At 41.4% G+C, this 19269-nt stretch overlaps 1 protein-coding gene across 1 annotated transcript in view; it reads right to left on the bottom strand.

The window, feature by feature from the left end:
* Positions 1-6554: 6554 nt before the first annotated feature.
* MCOLN3 (mucolipin TRP cation channel 3) overlaps positions 6555-19269 on the bottom strand; it is an 85505-nt gene continuing 72790 nt past the window's right edge. Inside the window, exons 11-15 of the mRNA XM_082265821.1 lie at positions 14156-14257; positions 10179-10301; positions 9889-10095; positions 8838-8968; positions 6555-7001 (exon numbers count right to left, since the gene is read on the bottom strand). Coding sequence (XP_082121947.1) covers positions 6998-7001; positions 8838-8968; positions 9889-10095; positions 10179-10301; positions 14156-14257 — 567 coding nt within the window. The 3' untranslated portion in view covers positions 6555-6997. The remainder of the gene's footprint in view (positions 7002-8837; positions 8969-9888; positions 10096-10178; positions 10302-14155; positions 14258-19269) is intronic.

The raw sequence follows: 19269 nt of genomic DNA, 5'->3' as shown, positions 1-19269 counted from the left end.
TGGGGGGGGGGGGGGGGGGGAGAGGACCAAGGAAGGCAAAACGAAGACAGATTAAACTTCACCTTTACAGTGATTGTAAATCCTTACATCCTAAACCCTTACATATACTCAGTGAAGTGACTATCCTCAGGTGATACACAGAGATTAAACAAATCCCCCTACATAAATTGTACCTGTTTATCTGCATTGTTCTGTTTTCTACATCCGTTCAAAGTACAGAATTTATATATAACCTTGTCTGAGCTGTCAGAAAAAAAATAAAGAGGGTGGAGAGCTGAAGTTATGCTCTGCAGAGCTCAGTGAAGAGAGCTGAGAGCTGGTTGGAGGGAAGGGACACACACCCCTTCACTCAGCACACAGGAACAGAGCTGAAGCTGTCAGCCAGCTAGAGATCCCTCCTGTCACCTTTTTATTTCTTGGTGTCAGGAAAAGTTGTCAGAAGTGATTTATTCACATAGCAGAGGAAGGTGGCAGCAGATAGAAATGCCACTTAGGAGTTGATTTAACTGGAGAGTGCAAAATCTGGTGCAGTGGTGCATAGTAGCTAATCATCTTCTAACTTCAGCTTGTTTAATTAAGCTTTGAAAAAAAGAAAAAAAAAAATGAAAGCGGATTGGCTACCATGCACAGCTGCACCAAATTTTGCACTTTTCAGTTTCATGCCTCGTACACACGTTCAGATAATAAGATGACTTATCATTTGCATTTTGTTGCATGATACTAATATCGAATTCAACAATGCATATAAACGTAGGATTTTCTCTTACGTCCTCTGACAGTCGCCGCCCACTCATACAGTCTTCACTACTGGGTATTGGTCTTATCCACAGGAGTAAGCTAGGCAGAAGATTTTGTTAGAAACAAACATTCACAAAAACTTTGCATAGACACACCTATAGGGGGCTGTCCCTCTGGTCCAATACCCCCCTGCTAGCAGCATTCCCAATTCAGTTTTTTTCCCTGGTTATTTTGCTTTCCTGGGTTTGTTCGCTCCTGTTGAGCTTTCCTGTTACCCAGTGTGCAACCTTTCTGGTTCAGATAAGGTTCTTTTCTCTGATTTGGGTGCTGCATTGCCTTTGAGACGGTTACGTTTCCCACCCCTCACATCTACACTGCTTTGGGACATCCCAGTAGTGAAGACTGTATAAGTGGGCGGCGACTGTCAGAGGACGTAAAAGAAAATATAATTTTTTGTAAGAACTTACCATAAAATTCTTTTTTCTGAGTCCTCTGACAGTCGCCGCCCCCGCCCCTCTTTTGAGGTTCATGGACTATCTACTGCTTGCTACCAAACTGAATTGGGAATGCTGCTAGCAGGGGGGTATTGGACCAGAGAGACAGCCCCCTATAGGTGTGTCTATGCAAAGTTTTTGTGAATGTTTCTAACAAAATTTTCTGCCTAGCTTACTCCTGTGAATAAGACCAATACCCAGTAGTGAAGACTGTATGAGTGGGCGGCGACTGTCAGAGGACTCAGGGAAAATAATTTTACGGTAAGTTCTTACAAAAATTCTATTTTTTTCGTACGATTCCAGAAAAGCTTCCTGGTTCCTTAGCTACGTATCAGATGGTGCAAAACAAAAACAATGGCAGCCAGGCTTTTTCCATGCTATTTTAGTGTTTCTGATCATGCGCGGTCTTTGTCGACTGATTTTTAGCGGACCCATACTGTACTGATTAAACGATTGTCGTTCTCTAGGCTATCGTACAACAGAAGTTTTCCTGTTTGTCCCTTTGGATTTTGTTGGACGAACTGTCGTGATCGGCTGTCAAAAGCGGTGTACTAACGATCAGATTATCATGCGATCAGGTCGAAAGCGAGTTTTATCGTACGATTATCTGAACGTGTGTACGAGGCATTAGTGAATCAACGCCTTAGTGTTCTTAACTGAGACAAGTACACACTATAGGAGGATATATCCAAAAAATGCTGCGCAATTAACAAAACAACCAATGAATAAATAAATGCGTATCATACAACTGTGTATAGCCAAAAGTGACAAAATTGTAAGTACCATAAATAGTAAATCATAAAATTTAATAAAATAAATAAACTAAATAAATAAATATATCGAAAATGTGAAAAAAATCCACGGTGTGCAAATAAATCACGATATATATATATATATAATATTCAAAAGTCCGTGCTGTGCAAATAAGTCCCAATATATGAAGTATTGCCAATAGATAGAGATTCTCCAAAAGGGGCTGACAGTGCTGTAAACATGCAAATATGAAGTCACATGAAAGTGACAAAAGTGCTTCCAAGGTGCCACAGTGAATAATCTCTCCTAAAAAGACTGTGCACCCCCTTGTGAGTGGGCGCTCACCTTAATAAATGTGACCTCGCAATTAAGCTCAGTCAAGCAACGCTTAGTGCCTCCCTGGGCTGGAGATAAGATCTGTTCAATCCCCCCAGGTGGGGATCCTCTATGGGATATCTCTCCCTCTGGTGCAACATTGGTATCATATGAAGGATAAAAACTAGATAGTGCTGAAATCTTTTTAAAATGTATTGAATAAAAAACAATGAGCTACTCACATTCATAAGGTGCTTCAGTGCACCAATCTGTGTAGAGCAACGATAAGCAGACAAATATCGTGGTGGTGTGGTGAAAACACACAGCCTGAAGTATGCTGCATATGCCGGCAGACACTCTCTCATTCAATCCCGGTCAGTGCAGCGATTTGTCCGTCCTTGCCCCTCCCCTACGCGCGACGACACGTATTTATTGTCTGTGTCCCCTTTGGGGCAATCTCCCCTTGCTTCCCTCAGCTAGTCACAGAGGTGTCACAAGACAGCAAGCGAAGGGAAAAAAATATCTAATCCTTCCCTGCTGTTTCCAAAAAGTTCTGTCTGGCATTCCATTCGAGGTGTTTTATTCACAGCAGCTTGCACATTAAAAGCATCTATGTTGCATAGCACCATTTTTTCTTTTTTTTTACTTTTTTTGAAGTGACACAAAATGTCATGCCGTGCATTGTGAAAAATTCAGTGTATCTGCATCTTACACAACACACCAGAACCCAACTCAGTGCAGCGTTATGCTGGGAACACGACAAAGAAAACAACTTTTTTATGTGTCCTGGTGCTGAGCTGCATTGAACTCAATTGGTATGGTGTGAACGAGCTGTTACTGACAATCTGGTAGTATTATTATTTGTTCTTATAGATGGATTTCATTCAAAACAAAAACTACTGATAATTTTAAAGGAATTCTGATGTCAGTTTATTTTCAGAATTTTTATTGAAGAACAAAAGACCCAAACATTGGTAACAGGACACATATACATGAGGAAAACAATGGAATGGAAATCATGAAATATAATAGTAGTTTGTGCTTGTCAGCCATGTTTTGTGCATGGGATGTGCTTCTTAGTCTGCAATCTCATAGAATAAGTATCATTGCCTTGCTCCTTACCTACCAACTTTCTGATTTCAAAGGTATTTTTGTGTGTAGTTTATAAACAAATAAAAACCTGGCTAAAAAACCCAATTCCACTTAGTGCCCATTCACACTACCGCGACTTGTCAGGTGACTGGTCAGCCTGACAAGTCGCGGTCCATGCACTGCTACGGGAACCGTTCTATTAGGAGCGACTCAAGTCCCTCCGACTTAGAAAGTAGTTCCTGTACTACTTCGGGGGTGACATCGGAGCGAATTGCATTGACATTCATTATATGAAGCCCGTGCAAGTCGCGGTGCACGCAACTTCACAGGTCGCCCCCGAAGTCGTGCCGTGCTAGTGTGAACCGGCACTTAGAGGTATTGAAGCACTAACCCCCAGGCTGATATTTTGCCTACATATGCTGGCCACAGATGAAGCAAATTTCTTTCCTGCAACCTGTTTTCTCAATTCCCCCATCAACACAGACAGTATTGACAGGGGAATCCCTCCCGCCGAGACATTACATTCTCCCGAAACGGGGGGCGGGGATGCCAGGAGAACACAGTGACTATTGCTAGCAGCAATAACAGCCACTTGCAATAACCTCATGTAAAATAAACTTGGGTACCTTCAGCCTGCCCATACATGGTTCGAATCATGGCAGGTTCCTGCTGAACCAGCCGACCGAGATTCAAACCGTCTATGGCCAGCCTTAGTGTAAGACGCCATTATAATGAACAGGACACTAATCTTTGGGTAGAAAATAATTGGTTGAGCCACCTTCTGGCACTGTATGTTAATTTCCACTACCAACAGCATGAGGTTTGAGTTCCCAGCACTGCCTGCCTGTAATGCCCATTACTTTGTTGGAATTTACATGCATTTTAAAAGATGGGTAACATAGTAGTGAAAGTCCAGGGTAAGCTGGCAACTCCTTCATGGCTGTCTTCTCTTAAACTCCCCTAGAGTGATAGTGGTCAACTGTCATGAATTAATAGGCTTCAAGTATGGCTGCTGATGTAACCAACGGGCAGCGTGTAAGATTCAGTGAGTGTAATGCCACAGAAAACTACCAGACTGTACACATGCAACATGACATGGCCACAGACTATGGGTATAGTACAAGAGATTGTTAGAGACTTCAAACTTGAGTAAGAGTTGTTGGAGACTAGGGACATTCTTTAGACCATGGCCATGTTTCAGAAGACAGTCGTTAATCAAATCACTGCTCCTTTATAAATCAATGCTTTTACATTTGTGCTCCCTTAAAATTGACTTGAGCTACATTTGATATATTTATCAGCAAGTTCTATCATAACGATTCAAGGAAAAATAAATAAAAATAGAAAAGAAATGAACACAGAAAAGGTAAGATTGTGTTAAATATATAAACCAAACCATTTAACTACTAGAAGTCAGTCTAAAGACTATTTTTCCTCCACTGGCCTGAGTAAGCACCGAGGTTTGGAAAGCACAGACTACTGTCTACAGGAGACCCAAGACCACACAATAAGTGCCAACGGACCGCAGGTTGGGCACCGGGGCTCTAGTGATACAAGGAAACAGTTGGCGATTGAACATCTTCACTTAAATTATTTCTGGGTGAACTAAGCCATCATATGATCCATTTAATTTCTTTCTTCTCTACATCTTTGTGCTGTAGATTGACAGTGAAGATTGGAAGGAACAACCATCGGGACTTGAGAGCACAGATCATGGTCAGTACAATCAGTTTTGGATAGGAATCTCCTTTACTAAAATCCATGCCATCCCTCTTTATATCCCATTTACCATATCTGTGCATTGAAGCGGTTATAAGTTCTCCTGTAACAGCTCTGTAGAAAATCCTAGCAGCTAAGAAACTCAGTATAAAAATCTATTTTACTTGCTTTCACTTAAGCTTTTTTGTAACTTCAATACAAAACGAAAAAAAATGTTCAGAAATTACACAGAAAAATAATTGTGCGCTTAGTGCAAAAGGGCGATGCTGTACTTATATTCCGGATACAAGGAAAATCTAAAAACAACTACTTAAAGTAGAAATTCACCTTTGGGAACATGTTCCACCCGTTTTTAGTAAAATGTAACATGTTCCCATTGCTGCAGCCTCTACCCGACCAGCCGTCTCTAGTGACAGCAAGCCGGGGATCTTTACCCTGAACTCGTTATCACAATTTTTTTTTAAAATGCGGCCCTGTGGAGCTCTGCCTACCCAGTTACAGAGTTCTGTGAATGGAAGAACTACAAGTACCGACATCCTTTGCGGCTCTCAGGTTGTAGTTCTCTGTTGAGCACTCTAGGTAGTTCAATGTTTCTTTCTGCCATTGTCTGTACAAGGTACAAGCAGACAGCTTGCAGACAGACAGTTGATCTTTCCTCCATTTATCTCCATTTAGAGGAGTGGTCTTTGGCTACCCAGAGGAGGACCCTGGAGACTCTAGAGTCTGTGGTATTTTGTTTGGTGGCCATTGATTGGATGGTTTCCGCGCTCTTGTTCTCTTATAATTTAGAGATCATTACCATTTGGTAAATGAAATGGCACATTTTAACCACTTGCCACCCTGGAAGATTTACCCCCCTTCATGACCAGGCCACTTTTTGAGATACGGCACTGCGTTACTTTAACTGACAATTGTACGGTTGTGCGACACTGCACCTAAATAAAATATATGTCCTTATTTTCCCACAAATCAAGCATTCTTTTGTGGTATTTGATCACCTCTGTGTTTTTTTTTATTAAACTATAAAACAAAAAACCGACAATTTTAAATAAAAACAATATTTTTTACTTTCTGCTATAAAACACATCCAATAAATCTAGATCCACTGAATCTAGATTATCTAGCCATCGCCCAGTCCAGCAGTTGATTGTCGATATCACAGGAAAAATCCAGGATAAAAAATTTCTATCTAAAAAGAAAAAAATCTGCCAGGACCAGAGATCCCAGCAAGGAACTAGGTCCTTACTCCTCACTAGGCAGGTGTAGCCAGATTATTTTTCTACCTAGTGTCCTACTCCTATAGGGGGCAGCATAACCCAATGGTCATGAAGATCAGGAGCTGTGTCCATCAATGAAAAAAGAGAAATAAAAATTACCTTCAAAAGTCTGATTTCCAGTCTAGCAATCTATAGATGGCAGCTGTGGAAAAATGTAAATAGATGTTGCACAAGAGAAGGAAATAAAAAGCTTACAACAGCCTCTATGCACAAGTACTTTTGGATGGTATAGCAAGGAGGATAATAGCACAGATCACCTTTACTAGTTTTCTACTGAGATTTCTTTCCTATGGTTTGTATAATTTTTACAATCAACACTGAGTTAGGTTACATAGATGATGCAAACAGACAAGGACTGCCCAACACACACAGGTAGTCATGAATGAGATACATTCTAAAATAATTAAAATAACTAAAGAGCCCAGCTCGACCTATAAATCTATGAAAAGCCTGCATATTCAGGCAAGGTCACAAGTCTTTGAACTGGAATGCAGTCTCTTCTAATTTCAAATAATATAGTTTAACAGGCTTTTCACTGCTGGCAGGAATGTGTCTGATCCATTCTAAATCTCCTTGTGATGCAGCTACATCTTTGACTTCAGCTTCATTCTACCTGTGAAAAAAGAAAAAAACTCCCATAAGAACAATATTAACATGTTTGGTCAGAAAGGAAACATTTTCTATAGCCAGGTAAATATAAAATATTACATATGAATATCGGTAAATTCATATTTCCAGTCTTAAGATGGAGCTCTATGTTTCTTTTCACATATTTAACAAGTGAAACTTATAGCTGAACTTCCACTAAACAGAATGGAGATTCAATATTTTCCAACCATCTCTTGAGCCGGCCATAGATGGTTTGAATCTTGGCTGGTTCAGCAGGGACTAGCCAAGATTCAAACCATATATGGGCAGGCTGATTGTACCCAAGTCGAGCCATCGTTTGACTTGGGTACAACCAGCATGTCAGGTTTTTGGCATGCAATTACTGCCAGCAGCTATAGCCAGTAACAATAATCACTGTGTTCTACTGGCAGGGTCAGCTCCCTGTGTATCCCCCGCCAAGGGTCCGTGTTGATGGGGAAACTCAGCAAGTTGCTGTCCCGAATACAGGTTAATGTCTAACTTAGGCGTTTCACTGGAGTGTAATATACAAGGAGAGTCAGTGTCAACTCTATAAAACTTGTATAGTGATATACAATGGGGAAGAAGCAGTAATCAGGCAGGCTTTCTGGCGTGAACCACTTAAAGGATTTGTTAAGTCCAGGACATATTGTCCTCTCCACCTCCCTGAAATAGGATACTGCGAGGCTATCCTTTCCTGCCTGGAGCTACCTGCATACCATAAATAGATTGTAACCACCGTATATATCTAAGAGTATATCAAACGATTACCTCACTGGGCTCGTCTAAAAGAAGAGGAAACTATAGGTGGACATATGAAGTGCAGCTATTAGTGCTGATCACCTATTATTTTATATATATATATATATATATATATATATATATATATATATTTATAATTTGAATATATTGGAGAACCCTGATAATCAAGCTAGAATAAAGTGCGTTTCTAGTATATAAAAAGCGCTGCTCTTGTTGGTGATGGCGAGGCTGGACATTTAGGCTTAGTGAAACAGGCGTTTATAAGTACACATATGGAGGCTGTATATTAATATTGAAGAAGCTATATCTATTATTCTGTGTGTCGCTACAACCTGCCACCTCCTGAGTCATTTAAAAAGGAAATACCGGTCTGTTTTGGTCTCTCAGGCCCTGAGGAAGCCTTGAGCGAAACGCGTCGGCTTGCTGGGGACCTACATTGACCGCATTCTTCCATTCTGAGACCTATTCTCCATCCTACACAGGCTTTTGGTTTTTCCCTAACGGGATATGTTTCTATATTTCCAATGACTCTTATTGATTTTATGAATTCTTTTCATGTTGTACGTGTGAACATGTGCATGTTCGCCCATGTTTTTTATCCTTGACTCAATAAAATGTTATTGTTTTATATAAACTGGTTTTGTGTATGATCCTTCTGCTCCCACTGGCCCGTAAAGCCCCATCTTTTTCTATCCCATTTTTTTGTTAGTGATATACGTTTTTTTTTTTTTTTTAAGTTGAACTCCAGGAAACCTGAAAATACTTCTTTGCAGTGGGGCTGTGCCTGAACTGAAAGATTAAACCTCTTTTTTTTTATCATTGCTGTCTGATGAAGCCATGACTGGGACAGTAAATTAGGGAAAATCTTTCTATAACCAGGTCTCTGATAGCGGTATAACCTGAAAGGGGAACCCTGCCTCTATCCCAAAAAAAAGTTTTGGTAGAACATTCAATTTAACCCTAACCTAACTTGCACCAATATAACCACTGACATAAGATCAAAATGTTACATAAAAAGCTCAATGACCTCCAATATCACTTTGATCAATAATGAAATTACCGTTCACAGCAGCACAGAAGAGATACAGTCATGTCACCTTCTTCCCTGTACCGGCCTGATGTTGGCAAGTCTTTACATTCTGAGATAAAGTTGTGAAGTTCTGACTCTGGAAAACCCTCTTTCTGGCAATTCTGCAAGGGTGGAGTGTAAAATCATATTCTTTTAGTTCTTCATATAATAAACATTGGTCATTGGTCAGGCACAAGAGCCCAACAAAAATATTCCTGTAAACTGAAAGTGGGTTACAGAACATAAACAATAAAGAATTTAATCATAATGCCCTATTTCCTAAATGCAAGTAAATGCTTGATCCCTAAATACTGGAAAGCCACCAAATTATTCCTTTTAGCCAAACAGTGGAAACAGTTTCAGACCTTATTCTCTAATAATTCTCTAATAACCTGATCATTAGTGATATGAACAAAACCCTGGGTTGATAACGCCAGCTTTAATAGAACAAAGACACTATTCCTCCTAGTAGGGATAGTCTTATTTAGTTTTCAAATCCATTTTAGGGAATAAAAAGAATATAAAAGTGCAGCGCAAAATGAGCCAATCACAGTTCAATAATAGCAAAATGCAAAAGTCAATGTATCCAGTTTGGTGAACCACAGAGTCCAGACAGCAGCAGCAGAGACCATCCTGCTGCAGTCTGGGCTCTGTGGTTCCCTAAACTGAATACATTGACTTTTGCATTTTGTTATTATTGAACTGTGATTGGCTCATTTTGCCCTGCACTTTTATAATCTTTTAATTATTATTTTGGTGTTGTGAATACCCTTGATTAGTGTTCAGGTGGCAAATCATTATTTTTTTGTCGACTTCACACTAGCGCGACTTGTCAGGCGCGGTGGGTCGCCTGCCATAGATTAGCACAGGACCCGTTCTAATAGGAGCGACACAAGTCGTTCCGACTTAGAAAAAGGGTCCTGTACTACTTTGGGGCGACCTGGAGGCGACCTGCATTGACTTCAAGTAGCAAGTAGCGGCGCCCCTATGTGAACAGGGTCTTAGGAAATGAAAGCTAAAAGTAAACTGGAAATGTACCCACCTTAATTGTATCATAAGTGTCAGTAATCAGAGCGATGAAAAGGCTGAGAACCATATAGATGAATAGGCTGATGAAGGAGTAGAGGTAGACACGGCTGAACAGCCACACTAAGTAGCTCTTCTGCTGCATGATGGAAAATGTAGTGAACATATCATCGCCATTTATAAGTGAGAACAGACACTCGGACACCATGTCCAGAGACCGGAACTGGGAAAGAAACAAGCATACCAGTCAGTACAACTACACTTGCTCTCAGGGACCATTACTATGGTGCCATGCTGGTACATTACCTTGGTGTGATAGGGTCCCAGAACAATCCAGCCACAGAAGCAGTAGCCTAGGTAGATCATAGCTGCACAGCAGCAAAAGCGCATCACGTTTGGAAGTGCCGCTCTCAGAGTAAGGATCAAGAGCTGTGTAAAGCAAATGCATATAAAAATAACTTTACATAACCTGCCATTCTATCAATATAATCAACATCACTTCCCAAGTTTTGCATAAAAATATACTACTGTATTTTTCGTTCTGGAGTTAATCACTTGGCACCACCCACTCCATGCTGCCTCAACACTAAAGCCGGCAGTACAGTAGCTTCAATTGGTTCTAAAGCCTAAACATGTAATGCATTCCTTGCATTACCCACTTCAGCTCCGGAAGATGTACCCCGCTTCATGACCAGGCCATTTTTTGCAATACGGCACTGCGTTACTTTAACCACTTCTGGACCGGAAGGATTTGCCCCCTTAATGACTAGGCCATTTTTTTGCGATTCTGGACTGCGTTACTTTAATGGACAATTGCGCGGTCGTGCTAAAAAAAAATTGATGTCCTTTTTTTCCCACAAATAGAGCTTTCTTTTGGTGGTATTTGATATTGAGATTTTTATTTTTTGCGCTATAAAAATAAAAGTGACAATTCTGAAATAAAAACAATATTTTTCACATTCTGCTATATAACATTCCCCCCAAAAAAAAATTAAAAATCTAATTTTTTTAACATTGTAGGCCAATTTGATTTCTGCTGCATATTTTTGGTAAAAAATTGCAATAAGCGTATTTTGATTGGTTTCGCGTCTACTAACTACGGGAAAGATTTATGTCATTTTTTTTTTTTTTTTTACTAGTAATGGCGGCGATCTGCAATTTTTAGCGGGATTGCGACATTGTGGCAGACAGATTGGACCCCTAACTGACATTTTTGACACTTTTGGGGGTACCAGTGACATTACTACAGTAATCAGTGCTAAAATTATGCACTATTACTGTAATAATGACACTGGCAGGGGAGGGGTTAACCCAGGGGTGATCAAGGGGTTAAATGTAAGCCTAGGGGAGTGTTTCTAACTGTGGGGGGGTTGGGCTTTTGAAATCATCACAGAGATCTGTGATCCTATATAGAAGGATCACAGGCGCTCTGTGATCATTCCAGAGAGAAGAACGGTCAGCTGTGTTTATAACAGCTGACCGTCCTTCTCTCTCAGCAGGGAGCAATCGCGGGTGGTTGGTGGCAATCGGAGCCCCCGGCCCCGTGCATTGGAGTCCCCGCTGCTGAGTGGGGGGCGGGAGTGCGCCGTCTGCAGCGCGCGCTTGCCCCCTAGCAGCAGGCGCGCGACTAACGTAGGGGTACGTCGGTTCGCACAGGAAGGCCAGCCTGCCGCAGTATATGTGCGGCGGGCGGTCTGGAAGAAGTTAACTGACAATTGCTTGGTCATGCAACGCTGTACCCAAATAAAATTGATTTCCTTTTTTCCCCACAAATAGAGCTTTCAATTGCTGGTATTTGATCACCTCTGCGGTTTTTATATTTTGTGCTATAAACAAGACAGACAATTTTGAAAAAAACTTTCAAGAAGAATGGTACTATCCTGTGCTACCTATTATGGCCTGTATATAAAGATCAAATATAACGGATAGCTGCAAGCAACCAAACTGTGTTCACACAATGTAAACTTAAAATAAACGAATCACTGTTGCTGCGCCTATCCCTTACACGTGTATCAAATAATAATAAATACATCACATTGTTTCAAAAAATCCCCATGATGAAAGTGTATCAATCATAAACATATGATTCATTTGTAGACTTAGTAACCAATTCTAATACAGTGATTCCTACTTTACAAGCGTGTCATTTTAATTACTAGTGCCTTCTCAGTTTTGTCCACAAGATGGTGCAATATGGATTTGAATATAGATATAAGAGCGAAGAAAGTAATCAATATAAGTTTCCAATGTTATATTTTGTTTTTATTTGATTGTTTGCCTGTGAAGTAGGAATCAATGTATTAGAATAGATTACTAAGATGGTGGGAGGATTGGCACATTATTGTGGAGAATATTTGATTTACTTTTTTGAACTGCATCACAACTTGGATTACTTTTGAAGGACACTTAAAAAGTTGCAATTTATTTATGTATTGTATATATATTCACTGTATTCATTATATATATATATATATATATATATATATATTCTTCACTGTGATTTATACACGTTCTATGATTGGAAGCGCCATATAGATTGTCATAGATGGAATATGTAGAGGAGTTTGATTATAATAGAGAAGTTTGATTATATCTGTTCATGATTGATGCACTTCATCATGGGGATTTTTTGATACGATGTGGTGCATTTATTATTATTTGATACAGATAAAAGGGATAAGCACAGCAACAGTTATTGGTTCATTTTGAAAACAAAACAATATTTTTTACTGTCTGCTGTAAAACATATCCAATAAAAAAATGTAAGAAATCAAATTTCTTCATAAATTTAGGCCAATATGTATTCTGCTACATATTTTTGGTAAAAAAAATCCCAATAAGCTTATATAGATTCGTTTGCACAAAAGCTATAGCGTCTACAAACTTTGGGATTTATTTATGGAATTTTTTTTTTTTTTTTTACTAGTAATGGTGGCGATTAGCGACTTGTAGCAGGACTGCAACAATGCGGTGGACAAATCTGACACTAAGTGACACTTTCTTGGAAACCAGTGACACTAATACAGTGATCAGAGCTAAAATTATGCACTATCACTGTACTAATGACACTGGCTGGGAAGGTGTTAACATCAGGGGATATCAAAGGGTTAACTGTGTGCCTAGCCAGTGCTTGATTACTGTGGGGAGGTGCTTGTACTAGGGGAAGGCATTGATTAATGTCCCTGCTTTGCAGAAACACAGAATCAATGCCTTCCCTATTGACAGAACTGCAATTTGCCATGTTTACATAGGCAGACTGCGGTTTTGCTTGTGTCCCGAACGATCGGCGGTTCCAGGCGGAAATCGAGCCCGCCGAACCAGCTGATTGGCTACCGCTGTGTCCAATCACTTTCTGCACAAATAGAGAAATGTGCATTGAATTTTCATTGGAATTATTAGGGAAAGCAACATGAAAGAGGTTGTTGGTGTCTTTTAAAGCAAAGTTTCACCCAAAAGTTGAAGCTCCGCTTATCCCTTTCCTCCACCCCCCCCCCTCCGGTTCACATTTGGCCCCTTTCAGGGGAAAGGAGGGGGGACAGGTACCTTTTTCTGACAGGTACCCGTCCCCACTTCTGTGAGACCCCGCCAAGGCAAGGTCCCTCGGAAGTTCGGCCTCCCTCATTCGCTGCAGGACCAGTTAGAAAGCGCATTGCGAAAGGCTACACTGCCGGTTTACCTTACCACGAATGGCAGCTGCAGCACCCGAGAGCCGATCTGAAAACTGGCTGGGGTGCTGACATCACGAGATCCCTGGACAGGTAAGTGAACTAATATTAAAAGTTCCTGGCTCCCAAACCCCCCCTGGCAGAGTGCTCCCATAGCAAGCCACAAAAGACACTAAAGAAAGGGTCTCAGCTCTGTTCACTGGTCCCTTCTCAATGGCTGTGATTGACCGCAGAAGGAGCCAACAGCTCCCGCTGCTGTGTCTCAGCAAATGAGGAGGCAGAGAGCCGGGACAGCAGTAGCTCTCGTGCACATTGCTGGATCAAGATCGGCTCAGGTATATATTTAGGGGAGCTGCGGAGTAAGCTGCAAACTGAAGGTTTTTTACCTTCCTGCATAGAATGCAAGAAGGTAAAAAGCCATTAGCCTTTACAACCAGGGAGCACAACTGAGAGTTAGTAAAAATTTGCCAGCAGCTAAATCTATTTAGATATAATTACTCCACTCTTCCCGATTTATTAGGATTCCGTAGCTGCAAATAAAAACAGAAATATCCGTACGGTAAATTTACATAAGGAAAACCAAATTAAAATGAAAACAGTCACATGGGGAGTACTTACATTGTATTTCTGAAAGAATCCTAAATAACGGATAACTCCCAGCCATACTAGCATGGTAGATGTCCCCAGGAGAATGCTGCACACATCATAACTTGCCAGGCTCTGCTTGAGAAGAAAACATGTAATTAGTGTACATTGTTTTAATTTTTTTTACCTTTCAGAAGCATTACAATTTCAAATGGTAAAAAGAAAGTCACGTGCTAGGACCATGATAGAAAATAACAGTAGGGGCTTGGGCATGCATTTTGTTTCTGGAAATGTAATCCCCATGATAAAGTGATATTAAACCTTTTTTTTTTTTTGGTACATTTCAGCACATGGTCTCAATACTTACAGAAGATGCCTAGTCTTACTTATGCCTTAGCTGGTCCTTAAACTGCCTCCCCCTCTGCTTTGTTTGTGAGTTTCTCCTTTACTTAATCAGCTGCTAACGAGACACGAGTGCATACGCAGTCCTGGGTGGGACAAAGCCCAGCTCCCTCCTCCCAGAATGACATCTGCAGCAGCCTACCCTCAATGCCTCAGTACTTGCCTCTATAACCCCGAAGTTTGCGGAAGCAGCAGGGACTGTCCCGGAGCCAGCGGTTGTGGCATGGTGCTTTGGCTTTTTTAGGGTTAAAACAGGCGGTATGCCGGTGACATATAATGGTAATTATGCAATCAGGCAAATAACCGCAATGAGCAGATTTGTAACAATTGTTTTGAGGAGGAGATACAGATATTAAAGCTGGGACCAGTTAGTGGAGCAAATCAAATGGCACAGGTATACAGGCACAGGGAGGTGCAGCACAATGTAGCAGCAATAAAAACTTAGAGTCCAGTTGTAGGAAACAGAACTTGTAGTAAAGTTAAAGTTAAGTAATTCACAACAAGCCTGGCGGGAGGACACCTGACTGGGAACACTCACAGGATGTAACAGCAGTGTGTAGCAGAACAGATCTCAGAAGTGCTGACAGTGTCTGTCTTGAGGGACAGAATGTTGCCTGGCTAGTCCATACCCAAGCGGGGAGGCTTCCAGGAAGGATGGCATCTTCCTATCCTTTCCCTATCCATCTGGGACCTCTCACTACCACTGTTTACTGTCCCTGACAGAAGGGTGACCTGTCCCTACACTAACCACGCTCGAAAAGCGCACCAAGCCCAGGAGCCAGGGTCTCAAGATGGCCACCAGAGTCACATGGGGTGGCAGCATCCAACTGGATAGCTTCCCCAGTGACCCAGGAAACCATAGAGGGACCATTTCCTCTTAACTCCCCCTCCAGCTGCAATGCCGATGTGGTCAAGCGCCACTTACAGTGGAGAAAATAGACTGCACCTGCCTACAAGTAGATTGCAGAAAAAAAACAGAGTACAGTGATATGAATGATGTTCAGTTTACAGATCCTATGGTATATACTACAGGTTCAGATTTTTGAACAGTATATATTTGAAGTGAATTGTGGAGAACAGGGCAGTTTAAAGCGGAGTTTCAGCCCCAAAATCGATTTAGGGCCATCCGCTTGCTTCTAGGTCACCTGAAAAGGAAATGGATAGTTAAGATTTTTTTTTTTTTTTTACTTACCTTGTAATTGCAGAAAAGTATACTCACCTCTCTTCCACTTCCTCAGCGGCCGCGGCCCGCGCCGTCACTTCCGCTTTGCAATGATTCCTGGGAGCTGAAATGTGTCAATGTGCCGACACCGGCCCGACGTCAGTTCCGGTGCAGGCGCATCATACCTTGCTAAACAGCTTCTGGGCATGCCCAGAAGCTGTGCAGGGATGACGCTGCAGCCCCGGAAGTGACGGCGGGGCCGGCGCAGTGCATCGTGGGACCGAAGAGGACGGAAGAGGACGCAGAAAGGATCGCACTGGCTTCAGCTGCCCACACCTGAGATGGCAGCGCTGGAGAAGAAATTTTCAAGGTAAGTGTTTCTTCTAAAAGGTAAGTGTGAACCGGGATAGATCAGAGGCTATCCATTGTGGAATGTACTAGCCCTGACTGTCCCGGGGGTATGTTCATTGACATTTTTTTTTGGTGCCCGGAACTCCGCTTTAAAGACCAGGGGGTTCACGGACATTATTGACAGTGCGATAGCCCCAGTTGATTGTGATGGTGTGTATGTACCACCCAGAGTCCTGCCCTTTATTAGGTAGATGGGATTAATATGGAGATACACCCTACCGCAACCTTTAGATAAGAGTGTTGTGGTGAGGAGCTAGAGGGACTTTACTTGCAAAGCTTCTTTTGCCTCTCAGCGAGCTCTTCGATTAAAGCTGAACCTTACAACAGGTAACATCAGTTAATGTCAGGTGAAACAGGGAATGAGGTAGAGCTGTGAGAAGTGATAAATAATAAATGATGGAACTGGAAATTACATACAGCAATCGAGAGCTACAAACAGTTTACTGATCAGCTGGTGCAGGGAATCAGGTGCAGCGATAGACATCTGAATATTCTTCATCTATGAATAGTTTATAGAAAAAGTGGCATACAGAATCAGAATTGTAGAGGAGCTGGTATAGCGATTAGAACTACAAACAGTTTACTGATCAAATCATACTGAGACTCTGGTCTGTTTTAGGAATATTATCAGTTTCTGTATACAAGGAGCTAGTATCTTTAGATCTGGGACCATGTAACAGATCAGCTTGAAGAGGGAATCAAGTGTTGCATAAATAATTAAGGTGTAACAGAATTTAGTGAACCCACAGTTTTTCCAGGGGTGGCAGCTCACTAAGACAGGCCATAGATGATGTGACTTTCTTTCCTGCAAAGAAAATTGCTTGATTCCCACATCAACACAATCAGTTTTGATGGGGGTAATCCCTTCTGTGGAGCTATTGTGTTCTCCTGGGGGGGATGCTGGGAAGAGCACAGTAATTATGGCTAGCGGCTAAAGCCACTGGCAATAATCACATGCTAGAAATCCAACTTGCTAGTGGTACCCAAGTCGACCGATGGATCAACTTGGGTACAATCAGCCTGCCCATACATAGATCAAATCTCAGCCGGTCCCTGCTGAACCAGCCGTGATTCAAACCATCTATAGCTGGCTTAACGGCACAATGAACAGGAGTGACATTCTCAGGAATTTGGTCTGACATGATAGACAAAAGCAGAAACAAGGCAAAGAGTCAGAGCAGCTACAAAACATAGTCCAAATCTCAGGAGTTATCCTGAATAGTGCAGACAGAAGTTAAGAAGAACCTGTTGATCAGGAATAGACATGTCCAGCAGTCTATGTAAGCATTCCTGATGGGGGCAGGTGTTCACTGCGGAGGGACTTAAGCTGCAGCGCTGAGTAATGACCAGCAGTTGGTGAAGGCTCAAGGCCAATCGTTACATACGAACAAAGAAGATGAAGTTAGGTGACTGAAAACAAACAGTAATAGGAAGCAGAAACACTGCAGGAGTGGAAAAGGGTTGTAGATTTTCTAACATGTGTAATGATAAATTTATACATGAAAGGAGTAGGCATATGGCAATGAACCTTATGAACACCCTACAAAGCAGGTCATATGTGGTAATGATAGCTAAGAATAATTATCAAACCAGTAAGTACTAGGAGGCATGTGCTGGAAGTTATGAAAAAGTAATAGCACAGGTGGTGCAGGGAATTGGCTACCATAATGGGAGCTCTAAACTGCTATTAGAACAAGCCATGTAAGGATCGGTAGCGATAATGCAAGTCATTAGCAAGGTATTAGCTTGCTCCATCACACTGCAATATGGCACCACCATGGTACTCGAGTGATACAGATTTTAAATATCAGCTTTTGGTTGAATGACCCCTTACTAAATTAATGGATTGCTTGTTTACATAACCCTTTTACCCTGAGGTCTGTCCATGATAAATATCAATCTGTGTCTGTACTGTCAGTGTGCTATTGACTACAAATGAGTTACAGACAAATATTACTTTCAGTCTCTATGCAAACATTCCAAAATGCTGGAAAATAACATTACATTTTCCAATCGCAGGTATCCTTTTATTTCCTTTTATCCCCTTCTTCTTTACCCCCCTACCTTTTATGTTATTTTTTATTTTTTTATAATTTTATATTTTTTTGTGACTTTATTATTTGATGGCAATACACACTTAGAGACCCCCTAGCGCTTAACATAATCCAAAAATTATGGAAGAATTGATGCATAAACTTGGTCATATATTCTTCAACCCAGCACCCACAAACCTGTATAATAATAATACTATTAATAATAAATAACAGACTAAACTAGAGATATCAGAATGCTATGTCTTGTTAATATATAGTAGATATTGTATTGCAGTGATCTTCAAACTGCCATCCATCCCACAGGACACTGTTCCTCCCACTGATATGAGGCAGTATCCCTCCCACTGACACCAACAATGAGACACCATTCTTTCCACTGACATCACCAGTGGGGAGCTATTCCTCCCACTGACACCAAAGATGTGGTACTATTCCTCCCACTGACACCAAAGATGTGGTACTATTCCTCCCACTGACACTAAAGATGTGGTACTATTCCTACCAATGACACCAACAATGGGGCAATTTCCTTCCACTGCCACCAATGACGTGATACTATTCCTTCCACTGACACCAACTATGGGGCATAATTCCTCTCCCTGATATCAACAATGGAACACTATTGCTGTCACTAATATCAATGATGGGTTACTGTTCCTCCAACGAATACCAATGATGGGGCACTACTTCTCCTCCTACTGACCACAGAAGCTATGTCATTTTACACCTCCCACTAGCCACCAAGTTTCCACTAAGCTTGCACTTGGAAGTGCAGTCACTGAAGATCAGAAGGGGCAAGCAGGGAAAATAAAAACCGCATTTTTGCTTTAACATGATTGGATGATAGAAATTAGCAGAGCTTCCCCTCAGATCTCCAGCAACTGCACTTCCAAGCGCCCTTGCAAAGCACTTGTAGTGCACAGTGGATTTGCCTTTAGTAAATAAACCTCATTGTCTACTTCCACTGACACTGGGGCATTTTCTACTCTCACTGGTCCTAGCCCAGCCCCCCTAATGTCTGAGAAACAGTAAACTGGCCCTGTGTTTAGGAAAGTTTGGAGAACCCTGCTATATTGCATATATACAGCTGTACAGGTTGAAATATAAATATGTCACAA

The sequence above is a fragment of the Pelophylax lessonae genome, assembly GCF_965119305.1.
Source record: "Pelophylax lessonae genome assembly, chromosome: 8".
Taxonomy (NCBI): Eukaryota; Metazoa; Chordata; class Amphibia; order Anura; family Ranidae; genus Pelophylax; species Pelophylax lessonae.
Note: the sequence above shows the minus strand (reverse complement) of the source record. Positions and strands in the feature narration are given on the sequence as shown.